The sequence below is a fragment of the Protopterus annectens genome, chromosome 1.part0, assembly GCF_019279795.1.
Source record: "Protopterus annectens isolate FY-2018-M chromosome 1.part0, PAN1.0, whole genome shotgun sequence".
In the NCBI taxonomy this organism is placed as follows: Eukaryota; Metazoa; Chordata; order Ceratodontiformes; family Protopteridae; genus Protopterus; species Protopterus annectens.
The window spans coordinates 124,781,946-124,798,048 of NC_056725.1; the positions used below are offsets into that span (position 1 = coordinate 124,781,946).

The following is a 16,103-nucleotide window of genomic DNA, read 5'->3' on the forward strand; positions in this document are numbered from 1 at the left end:
CATAGTATCAAAACAGACCAAGATCTATCATGCACTATTGCAAATAATAAACTAAAAATATTAGCACAGGTAAAAAAATAGAACATATGCAGACAAATGTAAAGGAATAGTAGAAAATAAGCAATTCCGTGATAACCCAAAAAGTTTTATGGAGAGCTTGGAATCAAAACAAAAGGAATAGAAACATCACAAAAAAAAGAATAAATATACACATTTTGGAGAAATATTTATGAAGACCCTGTGGAACATAATGAAGATGCTGAGTGGATAGAAAAGTTAAAAGAAATAATAAGGAGTTCTAATGTAGAGGATATGAAATGGGAGGAAGTAATGGCCAGAGAAACTGAAATAAAATTAAGTAAAGCTCCTAATTGGAACACCCCAGGCCCATACGCAGTACCTAAGTTTTGGCTAAATGTATTAACATGTTTTGCACAAAGACTTTGCCTGAAGTAAGACTTACTCGTATGTGCATTCTGAATGGACACCAACTTGGTTAACAACAGGAAAAATGACACTCCTCCTAAACAGTGAACTTGCAAGTCTTCCTAAAAAGTATAATCCAATAACTTGTCTTCTAAAGATATACAAACTATAAGCTGGAACTAATGTTTACAGAGTTTATAGTCATTTAGAAAAAAAAACCCTCAATTATGGCAATAGAACAAAAAAAAATATGGCAAATGCAACATTTAAAGCAGGAAAGCTGCATCAAGAAAATAACAGTCTGTGACAGAAATGTGATATAAGAGAACTTGAGCAGGAGGGAATATATACATATTTGGGAATTAATGAAGGGTCAGCAATAAAACATGAACAAATTTCACTAAAATTCAGTAAGGAATATTTTAGAAGACCAAAACTAATTCTGCCTGGACAACCAAAAATAAAGTCTAAGCTATAAACCAATTTGATATTCCTGTTCTAACTTACAATTTTGAGGTGACTGGCTCCAAAATATATTGGATCAGCTGGCCAGGAAAACAAAAAAAAAAATGCTTCATGCTTATCAAATGATATATAAAAATTAGTGTATACTGAGAGTATGTATTCCCCATTTTGAAGAGGGTATGGCTCTCCTCAAAACTGATTACATTTCTAAATCTGCAGTTGTGGCACTGCATAATTATCTGCTGACCTCAAAAGATCCAACCATAGTGAAAGTTTTAAAATATGAGGAGAACACTACGATGCCCTCCTTGCTTAGTTTAGCAGAAGCATATTGGTGTTAAGTGGGAAAGGAAATTAAATCAGTAGACAAAAATCAAGCAGCAAATGAATGCACCAAAATGAAAGAATGTAAAGAGAAGGATCAGAAAAGAAGAAAAGAAAATTGAAAAAAATGGAATAAATATTGTTGGCAATTATAGAGATCTTCTGAAGCAACCTCGTGTCAATCAGGATTTGATACAGGAATGGTTATAGAGTGGCAAATTTAAATCAAAAGATAAAAGGTAAATAATGGTAGCCCAGGATAATGGATTACATACATATTAGTTTACAAAGCCCATTGCACATGTAGGAGAAACAGTCAAATGCAGGTCATGTAAAAAAGAACTAGAAACAGTCGGATATATTGTTGCTGGGTGTGATACACCAATGGCAGAGGGCCTGTATAGAGAAGGGTACAATAATGTAGCAAGACTGTTGCACTGGGGATTGTCCAAACATTACAGTTCTTTAGTAGTTGAGAAGCACAGAAACACTAACTACAAAGCATTGTAGAAAATGATGAAGTTTATATCACATGAATCACCCTTAAGCAACAGTTCAAAAAAATAGATGTGAGAAAAACAAGTATAGTAGTCCAGGAGATAAAGGGCAAAAGTAGCACTGATCATTGAATAGCTACACCCAGTGGTTACAGTGCCTAAAGTACAGAGTGACACAAAGTTATAAATTACAGGCAGACATGAAAGCAATGTGAGATAAGGATACCCAGACAGTTCCAATAGTAGCAGGAGCAACAGGTCAAATGAAAAAGAGTTTAGAATGATCCATCACACTGTGGTACTAACTGTTTTGATGATGTTGGGTGTTGCCATCTGTGCTAGAGAGAGTGGAGCAATGCATGTGTGATACATGCCAGCATGGTTGGCTGGAGTTTTGTAGGTGATTTTGTGTCATTTGACTATCACACTGACTTGAACAGATGCTTATATTAAAAATGTATCAACAATGTTATTATAAATGATTAAATGTATATGTTTAAACAAAAAATTCTGGAAGGGAAGAGTAGAAGTTTTTGAAATTGTTCTATAATTTTCAAATCCTGCAACAGATCTTAGCAAAGCTCTGAATGTGTATTGTACCACAGTCAGGTGATCAAATGTGATGTCATTCCATAACCAGCAATGGGAAGATGAAACTCACACATCAATTTGTTTTGTTTTGTTTTCTTTTCTTTTCTTTGGAACCTGATATAAGGTTCTGTGACAGTTATTACAGTCAATTTAGTTGAGTTACTTAGTTGAGTTCAGTTCAGTCTGTTAGAAGATCATCACCTTGCCTTGTGGAAGTAAGCATCTCATCATCTAATCTTACCTTGCTGTATTAATTAAGTTAGCTAGGGAACAGTTATTCTTTAGACAGTCAGGAAGTACAATGACATCAGTTAAGTAGTGTTTATCTGTATCTGTTTGAATCTGTCCATCTGTGACATTTTATTTCTCCTGTGATTGAAACTCTAATGTGTATTGTACTTAGATACTTATTATTTTCATGTTTTCTATTTTACTATTTATTAGTAAATATTTTATACTTTTAATTGTGGCTGGTCTTTTAGAGAAAATCTTGAGAGTACTTATGCTTATTGTAGTGAAACCTTGGCCACTCCAAAAAGCCTGGCTGCTTTGGTTATACTCTAATATTTAAGTTATTATTGATTTTACTCAGTATAATTGGATAAGATTGTAAGTGGTTGACTGGTGGCAGCAAGGTTACCTTATAGTGTGGGCAGAAGGGGTACAGCTAGTAAACGTGTATCAGTCTTTCCCAGGAGTGTGTGTGTGTGTGTGTGTGTGTGTGTGTGTGTGTGTGTGTGTGTGTGTGTGTGTGTGTGTGTGTGTGTGTGTGTGTGAAAATCAAATACCAAGATGTGGGTATATCAGCTACTTGGAATTGGGACACAGTGCTGCAAAGTCAGTCTTGTTTGGGTTCTGGAGAGAGAGAGAGAGAGAGAGAGAGAGAGAGAGAGAGAGAGAGAGAGAGAGAGAGAGAGAGAGAGAGAGAGAGAGAGAGAGAAAGAGTCTAGTCCTAGGTCTGGAGCAGGTTCCTTGTGTGCTTTTGGGGAAATTGTGCTTGATGCAGAGAGCTGGGTTTAGAATACTGTGTCAGTTCATTCCTGTTTTTAGTGACTGTCTCTCACCAGTGTCAGTGGTGAGGATTGAGGCTCCTTGATTACTGGCCCCGGGTAAAGAGAGGATGTCACATATTGGTGTCAGAGCAGTGGGATATTAATTGGACTTCAGTAGCCTGTGGGCAGTTGTCACTGAAGGTATGTGTACTCTCAACAGCCACAAGGTAAACAATCAGAGTTCCATCTTCATAACAGTTTTATTTATTTTTGTTAATTTACTTTAGTCAGGGAAAACAGGCAAAGATGTCAGCAGAGGATTATGGTAAGCTGACAAAGAACCAGTTGGCCAAGGTGTGTGAAGCCAAAGGACTGGTGCATGCTAACTGGACTAAAAAATAAATTATTTCAGTTTTAATTGTAGCTGCAGAGTGGAACAGTGGCCAGGAGGACAACCAGTCTGGTGTTGGGGCTGTGCATTCTTCAGAAACAAGACAGTTCACCTTTTTCTCACAGGACTTAAAAATCCATCTTGAGTTAAAGAGACTTGAACTGGATGCAAAACATTTGGAGATTGAAGAAAAAGAGAGACTGTGGTGTTGGGAGACTGAAGAAATGGAGAAGCAGTGTCAACAAGAGACTGAAGAGAGAATGTAGCATTTTGGAGATCAAAGACAAACTGTGACATTTTGAGGTTGAAGAAAATAGGAAGCAGCATCTACATGAGACAAAAATGCTCTCCCTTCATCAGAGTTATGGAGTTAATGGAGAAAGGAATAACTGGACCACAGGAGCAATAAAGGTCAGTAAATTTCTTCCAGTACTTGCAGAAGGGAATGACTTTGATAGTTTTATTCATATATTTGTAACAGTATGTAAACAGTATAATGTTGACCAAGAGCTCTGGGTGCAGTTCATGATCCCGTTACTCCATGGTAAAGCTGTAACTGGTGTTTCTAAATTGTCTGATACTGATTGTTTAAACTATGATAGAGTACAACAATGTTTATTGAACTGCTATAAGTTAACACCTGAAGCTTACAGAAAAAGAATTGTGAGCATAGACGCAAGGCAGATGAAAGTGTATGGGATTATGAGTGAGTGAGTGAGTGAGTGAGTGAGTGAGTGAGTGAGTGAGTGAGTGAGTGAGTGAGTGTGAGAGAGTGAGTAAGTGTGAGTGAGTATCAGGTCACCACTTTTGAAAATCTGGCAGACGTTTTGGTGAGGGAACAAGCCCTTAGTACTTTGCCTGAGGACATGAGAATCTGGTTGGTAGACTAGGAGTGTAACTCTGCAGATCAGCTGTGGAGAAAAGGGGATCTCTACTTAGCAAGCAGGGTATCACTGCACAAGAAGCGGATACTCAGTGCTGCACATGGATATAAGGAAACCCATGGTGGGCAGCCTAAATTACCCCAAAAAAACCTGCTAGCAACAGGGGAAGCCACTAGTTCAGGTACACAGCCAGGATCGGGGGTTAGATGTTTTAAATATAACCAGAGGGGCCATGTAGGATACAAATGTCCACTGAAGCAAGGTGGGGAACAAATGTTGATGGAGCTAGCAAGTGAGAATAACAGTGTGCCAGTAGTAAGTTGTCCGTAGCCAACAGGGGTACCAAACTATCGCTGGAGTTTGTATCCTATCTTAGTGGATGGAAGACAGGCCACTGCTAAGAGAGACACAGCCTCTGACATGACTAGTGTGAAGCCTGCAGTGGTTAAAGTGGAACAGTAGTTGCTTGAGTAGTCCACTCCAATTAGAACTTTAGGAGGGATGCCATTCCAAATACCTTTGGCTGGATTTCACATCGACTGGGAGAGTGGAAAAGGAAGCAAGCAGGTAGCTGTGTTTGAGTATATTCCTGCAGATGTCTGATAGGGAATGATTTTGATAATGCAGTGTCTTGTATGCATGCAGTTACACACAGTCAGGCTTGGAGACAGGTATGTAGGTCTGGTAGCCTGGGGGAGAACCAGAGAGACCCCACACCTAAAGCAGGGGTTAGTGATGTGGCTATTTCAGGGAGGGGACTACACTGTAGCAGTGAGCCTGAAAGTGAGCCACAACTGCCAGTAGGTACTGATGTTCTCCTGGACAGGGTGACTGCAAGAACACAAGTGAGTGGTAGCACCTAGGCTGACAGTAAGGCACCACTATCAGATGATACTAGGCTTCCTATGGAAGGGGAGATGGGAATAGTCATAAAGGTGGAGTTGAGACAGGCTCAGCTTTCAGATCCTACCTTTGAGACTTGAGGGAGGTAGCTAAGGAGACACCTGATGCTCAAGGAAAAGGGGAGTCTATATATTGGAACAAAGAATTACTGTATATAGAGAGAGGACTCCTTGAGGGAGGGCTAGAGGGTGAGGTAATACAGCAGCTGGTAGTGCCCAGAGCCTACCAGCTGGCACTTCTAGCCATAGACCATGACATTACTTTTGCAGGTCATATGAGCATAAAGCACACCAAGAGACACATTATGCTGAACTTTTTTTGGTCTGGGTTGTAACAGGGTACTGCAGGACCTGTGAGCAGTGCCAAAAGGTAAGACTTTGCTTGTCACTGAGGAGCCATTTCAGAGAGTGGCTGGTGACATTTTGGGGCCTCTGAGTATATCCTGGTGGTAGTAGTTTATGCTACTAGATACCCTGAGGTGTTGGCTCTGTCCTCCATAGAGGCAGAGAAGGTAGCAAATGCTTTGTTAGAGATTTTCAGCTGGGGAGGGTTCCTGGGAGAAATAATAACTGACAGAGGTGCCAATTTCTTGTCAGACCTGCTGACTTGCCTGTGGAAGCATTCTGGGGTGAAGCATACCTCTCAACCTCTTAGAGCAAGAAATCTGAGAAAAGCCACAAATAAAAGTGGGGCAAAGGCCTAAAATGGGGACAATTTTTAAATATTACTCTTACAAACTTAGAAATGTTTTGCATTAGCATGAATTTTCTGACCTCAAATGTTTGTCATTATTTTCTAACTTCAGCATTTAATGATTTGCCACTAATTTGCCAGAAAACCACAATTTTATGAAAAAGTGACCAAAAATATGAGGCAAAAATCTGGACATTCTGCGAAAATCTGTACAGTTGAGAGGTATGGGGTGAAGTACCTAAAGAACACCCCATACCATCCCCAGACTAATGGTCTTATGGAGAGGATAAACTCTACAGTACAGACCATGCTACAGGTATTTGCAGACCAGTTTAAGAGAGTGGGACAAATATTTGCCCCATCTATTGTTCGCATACAGAGAGGTACCCCAGGAATCCACAGGTTTTTCATCTTTTGAGTTGTTGTATGGGTAAAGGGTGGGGGGGGGGGGCTTTTAGATTTGTTTTGTGATGAGGGTGAGGATGAGTGAGAATCCACAAGGAATCTGTTGTGGCATATGTCCTAAACCTTTGGACAAGGCTTAGGGAGCTCATGGACTTGGCCCAGGAGAACCTGGCAGGAGCCCAACATCAGAAAAAGGTGTGGTATGACAGGAATGCTCAAGTCCGACAGTATGCTGTGGGACAGCAGGTTATGATGCTCATTCCTGTCAGACACAATAAGTTGCAGGTAGCTTGGGAGGGACCCTTCGAAGTGGTAAGGAAGGTCAGTGGTATTAATTATACCGTAAACCTGACAGGTAGGAGGCAGGGGCACGAACTGTACTATGTTAACAGGATAAAGTCTCAACAGGTTAAGAAGGTCCTAGGCAGACTGCAAAGGGCAGGATTAAACTCAGTAAATGTCAGATGGGTATGGCAGACCTCCTACCCAGGACATAGAGTGGGGAGTGGAAAGATTAGGCCAGAATCTGCCAAAGTGGAAGCTATACATGCGTGGCCTGCCCCTAATACCAAAAAAGCAGGTGAGAGCATTCTCGGGGAGAGCGGGGTACTCTAGAAAGATTATTCCCAGTTACAGTACAATGCTGCTTCCCTCACATACATGACAAGGAAAAACAGGCCAGATGAGGTAGTGTGGACCCCAGCCTACGAGCAGGCATTCTAAAAGCTTAAAGAGGCTTTGGAAAGACCCCCTGTGTTAGCCAGTTGAAATTACAGCAATACCAATGCAGATGGACTCTCAAGACAGGGTATAGATTAATGTGTTCCCAGACAGACCCATTTCTCTCAAGTAATATTTTTCCAGGGTGACTTGAAAAACTAGCTTTATTCTTCAAAGTGGGGAGAGATGTGACTGTGGTGTGTTGCCATCTGTGCCAGCGAGAGTGGGGCAGTGCATGTGTGATGTGCTGGCATAGTTGGCTGGAGTTTTATGGGTGATTTAGTGTCATTTGACTATCAAACTGACTTGTATAGATGCTTATGTTAAAAATATACAAACAGAGTTATTATAACTGATTAAATGTATATGTTTAAACAAAGAATTTTGAAAGGTAAGAGTAGAAAGTTTTGAAATTGTTCTATAATTTCAAATACCGTAACAGATCTTGGCAAAGCTCTGAATGTGTATTGCACCAGAGTCAGGTGATCAAATGTCATGTCATTCTATAACCAGAACTGAGAGGATGGAACTCACACAGCAGCTTGTTTTATCTTGTTTTCTTTGGAACCTGATACAAAGATCTATGACAGTTATCACAATCAGTTGAGTTGAGTTGAGTTAGTTAGTTGAGTGCAGTTCAGTCTGTTAGAAACCCATTGCCTTGCTTTGTGGAAATAAGCATCTCAGTATCTAATCTTGCCTTGATGTATTAATTAAGTTAGCTAGGAAACAGTTATTCTTTAGACAGTGAGGAAATACAATGAGATCAGTTAAGTAGTGTTTTTCTGCATCTGTTTGAATCTATCCAACTGTTTTAGTTTTATTTCTCTTGTGATTGAAACTCTGATGTTTATTGTACTTAGATATTTAGTATTCTCATGTTTTCTATTTTATTATTATTAAATAGTTTTACTTGTGCTTATTTTAGTGATGCCTTCGCCACTCCAAAAATCCTAGCGGCTTTGGTTACACTCTACCATTTATGTTATTATTGATTTTACTCAGTATAATTGGATACCCTTGTAAGAGCCTGACATTGGTTGACTGGTAGCAGCGTGGTTACATTATAGTGTGGGCAGAAGGAGAACAGCTAGTAAATCTGTACCAGCCTTTCCCAGTGCGTGTGTGCATGTGAAAATCAAATACCAAGGTGTGAGTGTTTCAGCTACTTGGAACTGGGACACTGTGCTCCAAAGTGAGTCTTGCTTGGGATCTGGAGAGACACAGATCCAGTCCCAGGTCTGAAGCAGGTTCCTTGTGTGCTCTTGGGGGAAATTGTGCTTGATACAGAGAGCTGAATTTAAAATACTATGTACGTTCATTCCTGTTTTTAGTGACCATCTTTCACTGGTGTCAGTGGTGAGAATTGAGGCTACTTGATTACTTAGCCAGGGTAAAGATAGGCCATCACACATGTGTTGGATTTTCTACACTAAATTTCATATTTAGATATGCTACCAACATATGTAACCACATATGAATTACAGAAGGAGTCAGTTCTGGGTAAAGACCACTTTCAAAGATTAAAACACTACTAATTTCTTGAACTCTAATCACTCCCTGTCTTAGGAATGAGGTCCATTCCTGTCATGGTATTAGAAACCCAAAAGCCTTGGAGAAATTAAATAGAGAAGATATAAAGTGAATCAGGGAATTTGTAACTTACCAGAATAACCAGTTACTTATCTGTCTCAGTAATAGTCAAATCCCACACCACACTCACATTCCCCCAACGTTTGATCCTTACAAATAGTGAAAGTTTGGAATTTAAGTGAAGTACTTGGTCCTTTCCATGTTGCAGGTAGTTCACCAAATATTTAGGGCTATGCACAACCTATGATACTTGCACATTCTTATTAAATGACTCTAGACATAGTATTCAGATTACTTTTTTCATGCATGCACACCGTGTTGCTAATTCATGCTGGAAATGAATAATGTGAAATCATGAACACAGAAAATGCAGGATTCTACTAATAAAAGCGAATGGTGCCCACAGTACTTCACTTAACTACTGATGTGTGATGCCATACATAAGCAAGTATTAATACTTTTGAAGTAATGACAGATGTAAAATCTAAAACAATTAGAAGATTTTCCTGCTAAGCGAATTTCCCATATACAGTATTAGAAACAACACATTAGCTTTTCCATACAATAACACCTGTGGTCCAACATTAGTAGAACTATGCACAGTGAATATTTTACTTTTCTTATACAAGGCTGTCATTATAATATGCTCACAAAATGAATAACAGCCTTTCTTTACAAAAATATGGTTTTCATCATGTGAAAAGGTGATGTCATACTGTTTTAAGACTGTGTAAGCTCTCTCACCTTGGCAGCACTGCACAACTCCAGGTATTCAGCCTGTAATTTTCTAATTTTGTCTCCCAAATCGGTGTCATGGACTAACTCAAGTAGGGATTCTCCTTTTTCTGTCACTGACTTGATTGAAGGCTCATGGGACAAAACAGTCTGTTGAATGGACTGCAGCAAAAAAAAATATGGAATAAAAACATGCATCACTGTAAAGAATGGAAAGAACTCTCTCTCTCTCTCTCTCTCTCTCTCTCCTAAATGACAATCAGTTCTCCAATGACATATATCCAAGCAGAAAAAATAATATGTTTACTAATTCTAATAAAAACAACCATAAGCTGTTACCAGTTATGTTTCCTCTCATATATGGGTGCAATTGCCTTTATCAGACACATCGTCTTCTTAATATTATTCTGAAAACTGTGCTCCTGTGGTATTCTTCATGATGTTTGAAGCTAAAACATTCAGCATAATGTTTTCAAATGGCTTAATTTCCTAACATACCCCTAACTTGAAAAATGTGGTGAGAGTTAGGTAGGATTACTTGCAGGCATGATACACCAAATTTAATGGGTTAAGGAGCTTCCTATGACAAGGGAAGAGTTCAGGGGGTCTCTGCTTACAAAGTAGAATGTGATTGGAAGCCAACCCCACACAGCAAAACACATTTCAGTTCAGTCAGCTGAACCCTGTTGAGTGGTATCTAACAAACAGGTCTTCGACAAACATATTTATCCTAGAGAAGTAAATGATACTGTAGGGAAGCTGCACCACAAGTTACCTGAAGAAAAGAAGCAATACCTGGCCTGCATAAACCCCATGTACCTATCTCTGTTAATACCATAAGAGCAGTGTATCACTGGGACCAGCACGAAACAAGTCTGACTGCCGAATGATGTCAAAACTATTCTACTTCCTCAGTTCAGAACTGGCTGTGAGGCAAATATGGTACATATACTGCACTTATAAACATTCTGCAGGCCCTTAGAGCAGCAAACGTGAGTCACAAGCAGCTACTGCTATGAGAGCTAAATGTATAGAAGTAATAAGTTTACCTTGTACTTGGCAAGCTGTGCTTTCTTCTCATAAAGTTCAGCTTTTGGTTCTGCTGGCGCCTGTAATATGGTATGATAATCTGCTAGCCACTGAGCCTGGGTGTGGTACTTATCACAGAACTCCTTGGTTAGGTGAAGACACTTTTCAAATGTGGTGTGCTGTGTCCTAATGGCACTAGTTAAGTCATCAAGCTGGGAAAGGGAGCTGCCCATGTCTTTTTTCATTTGTTCTGCCCCAGCTCCTTCCAAGTACTCCAGTGCTTTCTCAGCCTTTTCTCTTGCTGCTTTCAGCAAATTGTGACCAATTTCCATTTCACTCTGCAGAGACTATGGTAAAGACAGGATAGATAAGTAAAATTAAGGACAATGAGAAAGCTAAGCCATAGGCATTAAGCATGAGTTTGATTATTATGCAAAATTAAATGTTATTATAAATAATAATAATACACATATATCATCTGATTTGAACACAGTCACTCCTACGGGAAAATTATCTTGTTCTATAGTTATTTATTAATAAGCAAAATGCCACTACTGGGAATCCCACACATAGATGAGCTTTAAAGCTGGCACACAACAGGAAATGTTCAAGACACTGATATCTTTCTAGAAAAAGATATTTGTACAGACATTCCAGAATTATAAGAGTCTCACAGTATTTGCCTATTAATGTCTGGGAATCTGGAAGACTACAAGCTCTGCATACAGCAATGTGCTACAAAGGAACATTAATAACAAATGTTAACACTTTTAGGTTTAATACTGAATCAAAATTACTATGGCGAAATACAACAAATGTTTAAACAACCTGATACAGTTAAACAAAATGAACAATTGCACTTTGCAATGGCAAGAATGCTTATTTTAATCAGTGTATGAAGGAAAGGTCAAAATCAAGAAACCACAGTCTTTGGGGGCATCCAGCACTGCCCGTAGCATTTGTTATACTATATTCAAACCAGCCTAACTATGAAGTGCAAACAGAATGAATACACACTAAACTTTTTTGTTGAAATAGTAAAGAAGAAACATTCATAGTATAATTCTGTGGCATTGGTATCAAGAATCTTTCCCAGTGCGAGTATATCTCAACTCCCTTACTCACATAGCAGAGGTCAGTCTTCACAATACATGAAAGTAAGAGTAACTCATTACACCTTGTTTTCTATTCCTGAAGTTGTTTTATTTTTTTCACTAAACAGACACTAAGTAATGTGATACGTCACTCAGTTAAGAAAAGTTCAGCACCAACATTAACCACTTTTTCCCATTTTGTACATGGAGTCATGGTGTCACACAAACAGTGACCACTGCCTAGTGTCAATGTGCATACCGCCAGGTGGCTAGTCATGCCTTTATCAGTTTAAGTAACATACCACACCTGAAGTGAAGAGTCAATAAAGAGATTCAAGGCAATTCTGTTCAAAACACCATAGTTACATTTCATTCACTGAATATAGCCACCATAAATGGTTACAAATGATGTCCTTACATTCACTGCTGCAGTATTCCTTACAAATGGGGAGTCGCTGCTGTGAAGCCCACCATCTAGCCAATTTACCAAAGTCTACCATTGCTGTAAGGTATGCTAAATGCCACCTGCACACTCCTTGAGTAGGGTACATCATAAAGGTGGTGTTCAGGCGTACCATCCTTAGAACTTCTTTGCTACCAGTCTGAATGCTGTTTTGACCGGTTTGTTACCTCTATCCATTTTTTTTACCATTTTTCTGTTTGTTGGCATTCCTCTGCTTACTCCTGTTTGCTGGAGTTCTCACAGTTGCAGATAAGTACCCAGTTGAGCTTTTGGTTACTTTTTCTGTTTGTTTTGTGCTGTTTGGGGTTAATGTCATCCAGGAAGGGTAAATACCGGTGTGGGAGACTGATTCCCCATAAAGACCTCCACACAGTAAGTGTCTTTTTTGCCTAGATGCTGCTCACAACCATACATCTTGTACAATTTGGGAGGCATTTGTCCCCAAAATTCTTTGTAGTAGACTTTCTTCCCTTTCCTTGTATCTTGAGAACCAGCATCTTAAGCTTCTTGCTGCAGATACTATGGATGGAACCTCCTGGCCCAAGGGTCAGCTTTCAGGGGAGTTTGAAGGTGCATGAGGTAAGACCAGAATCTTTCGCTGTCCATCCTCTGCCAGGAGTTTCTCCTGAGGTTATTATGATCCCAGAGACTCACCCGGTTGTTTTGTCAGATTCTTCTACTGCATCTGGAAAGGAGGCCAGTGAGTATCTGGTAGGCAGGACATCCAACGAGGCTTTGCAGATGTCCATTTGGGGCATTCAGAGGGAACCATGGTTGACTGTTTCCGAGGGGGTCTAGAGGGGTTCCTCAGTTTCTCTTTAGGGAAGAGGTTCCTACTGCAGTTGATAGGTTCATAGGTTCATAGAGAAGTACCAGACTATCTGCCCAAGGGCATTTATAAGCCTAGCCAGAGTGTGTTGGCTTTCACCACCCCCTTAGATTAGTTCCCTGTGCCTCTGACCAGCAGAGCCATTAGTTCTCTGTGCCTCTGTCCAGCAGAGCCACTGCAGTGATCCCAGGATAGATTTTCTGTTTCCCATCCACTCGTTAAGGTTTCTTTTGAAGAGTGCTAGTGAGGGGCTCTGCCTGATGTATATTGGAATCTTGTTCCAAAGCATGGGGGAGTCTCTGGGTCAGGAATCTATCCCTCCAGCACATCCTATTTATCGTTTTGGTAAGGTTTATATCCCTAGAGTGTGTGGCTCTCAGGGATTTGTTTTTTTTTAGGTGGAGCATATCCATCAATTCTGGGTTGGACATGGCCTTGTATGTCAAGCAGAGATCACCTCTGAGTAAGCGGTATGCAACTGAGTACAGCTGGAGTTTCTTTAGTCGGGCTACGTAGGTCATCTGTTTGAGGCCAGCAATCCTCTTGGTGAGGTACTTTTGTGGTCTTTCCAGCTGTTGCAGGTGTCTTGTAAGGTACATCCCAAATGGAGCATTGTATTCTATAATGGGTCTAATAAGTGATGAGTAGAGAGGCACAATAACCTCATTTGTTCCGGCTGCAAACCCTTTTGAGATTAGGTGGGCCATGTAGAAGGATTTTCTAACCACCATGGCAATATGACTATCAAAGGAGAGATTGCTATCTACTTGGGTCGCCAAATCCCTTATTACTTTTTCTGTATTTAGGGAACTACCAACTATGTGGTAGTTCACGGGTACTTTGTTTTTTCCAAAGGAGATGACTATGCACTTTTTGGCATTCAGCTTGAGGCCATGATTTTGACACCAGGTATCCATCTCAGTGAGACCCTTCTGGATGGTGTCTGTATCAGCTGGAGAATCACTTATGGCACCTAGTTTGCAGCCGTCTGCAAACTTGGTCAGCCAAAGTCTTCCTGTGCTTGCCTGTACCTCTGAGAAGTATATACTGAACAGGAGGGGTCCTAGGACTGAGCCCTGGGGGATGCCACTTGTAACCGGTTTAGAGTCGGACCTAGAGTCTGCAACTCTCACTGTGTGGGTTCTGTCTGTGAGCCAATTTACAACCCATCGCATGACATAGAAGTTAATGTTCAGGTTGGTGAGTTTGTCTATAATACCAGAATAGAAAATGGTGTAGAAAGCCTTTGCAAGGTCTAGGTAGGTTGTGTGGACCGCCTTACCCTCATCTAATGCCTTGGTAACTGTCTCAAAGAAGTCCACCAGGTTTAGGAGGCAGGATCTGCCCTTAACAAAGCCAAACTGGGTGGGGTCCAAAGTTTAGAGGTCCCCAATGTCTCTGTTAATGAGTTCCATGAGGATGCGCTCCATAGCCTTGCAGACCAGGCTAGTCAGGCTTATAGGGCAATAGTTCCCAGGATCCGTTGTGGCACCACCTTTGTGGAGTGGGATAACTGTTGCTGTGTGCCACTCTGTGGGTATGTAGCCTGTAGACAGGCTGAGTTTGAACAATGTGTTTAGGTGAGGGGTTAATTTGTTTTGGAACTCTTGTAAGACGCAGCCTTCGACACCGTCCAGTCCCACTGAGGCTGTGTTTTTGGCTTTGGATAGGGCTGTTTTAACCTGTGTGTCTGTGATTGCCAGGGCCTTACATTCTTCTGGTATGGTTATGGGCCTTTAGGGGGGTGAGAGGGGTGTGAAGTTTGCACTGAACCTGTCTGCCAAAATGCTGGCAATATCAGTCGGTTCAGTGTATTTTGTGCCATTCTGCACCAACTCAGAGCAGATCTGAGAGTTTCCACTTAGGTTCTTGACATAGCTAAAGAATGCTTTGTGGTTATCTTTGGGGTCCTTGGCAATTTTTCTTTCGAAGCTGGCCTTGGATAATGAGAGATCGTAGTTTCTTGCTGATACTGATCTGGGATGTCTTTCCTTCTAGGGATTTTGCTCTTATCTGTACTAGTTTCCTCCTTCTATTGTAAAGCTTGTTTATGGCAGGGGTCCACCAGACTGGTTTCCTTTTCTTGGAGGAGTGAGTCTTGGTTTTACTTCGGATAGCATGATCCATGCATTCCTGCAGATGGTCAGAGTGCCTTTGTATAGGTTTCAGCAGCTTGGACAGCATTGTCCATTGGTGTGGGGGCTGTGAACCTTTCCACCTTGGTCTTAAGCAACGTGAAGTTTGCTTTTGAAAAGTTTTTCATGGTGGTTTTCTTGATTGGGGTTGGGGGTGGAATGTATATATCCAGAGTGATTAGTCTACGGTCTGATCTAACCAGCGAGGGGTTGACGTCAGGTGTGGAACACCGGTCGCCCATGTTGGTGATGACCAGGTCCAATATGTTATTCCGTATGGTGGGGGTGTTGACCAGTTGATCCAGGGTGTTCGAGTTTATAAATTCTAGGAAGCATTGGGCAAGGGAGTTAGTACTTCAATAGTTCTCCCAGTTAATGTTTGGGTAGTTGAAATCACCCAGTATTAGAGTGTTTGGTAGGACCTTCATATTTCCCAGTGTCTCCAGAAATGTGGAATGGGAGTACTGGGTCATGGTGGGTGATCTGTAGCAAGCTACAATATGGATTGCAGTTTTGCCTGCTGTTAGTTGCACTTGGATGATCTCTGATGCATCGTGCTGCACCACTAACCTGTAGGTGTGAGTATCCTTGATGAATATGGATATACCCCTGCCTTTTGTGTTTCGGTCTGGGTTCTGTGGCCGAAAGGTGTGGTATGAGTTATAGCCTGGTAGTGCTGGGGGTGCTCTCTGAGCCTTAAACCAGGTTTCTGTTACTGCACAGATATCGATGTTCTCCATACTGAGGAGTGCCTCGAGTATGTGCATTTTGAGGTTTAGACTTCTGGCATTGAGTAGCATTACCCTTAGTTTTTGTTTACTTGTGCTATTTACAGTGGTGGAATGCCGTCCTGAGTCTGGGGCTTCTCAGGTTTCTAGAATGGATGCCCCCTTAAAAAAGAAACAGAAAACTAAGAATGTTTCTTCTGCTCCTA

The 16,103-nt window shown here is 40.8% G+C and overlaps 1 protein-coding gene across 1 annotated transcript in view; it reads right to left on the minus strand.

Annotated features, from left to right (window-relative positions):
• Window positions 1-16,103, minus strand: part of SYNE1 (spectrin repeat containing nuclear envelope protein 1) — a 2,173,401-nt gene that overhangs the window by 1,806,372 nt on the left and 350,926 nt on the right. Inside the window, exons 21-22 of the mRNA XM_044089035.1 lie at window positions 10,669-10,995; window positions 9,629-9,781 (exon numbers count right to left, since the gene is read on the minus strand). Coding sequence (XP_043944970.1) covers window positions 9,629-9,781; window positions 10,669-10,995 — 480 coding nt within the window. The remainder of the gene's footprint in view (window positions 1-9,628; window positions 9,782-10,668; window positions 10,996-16,103) is intronic.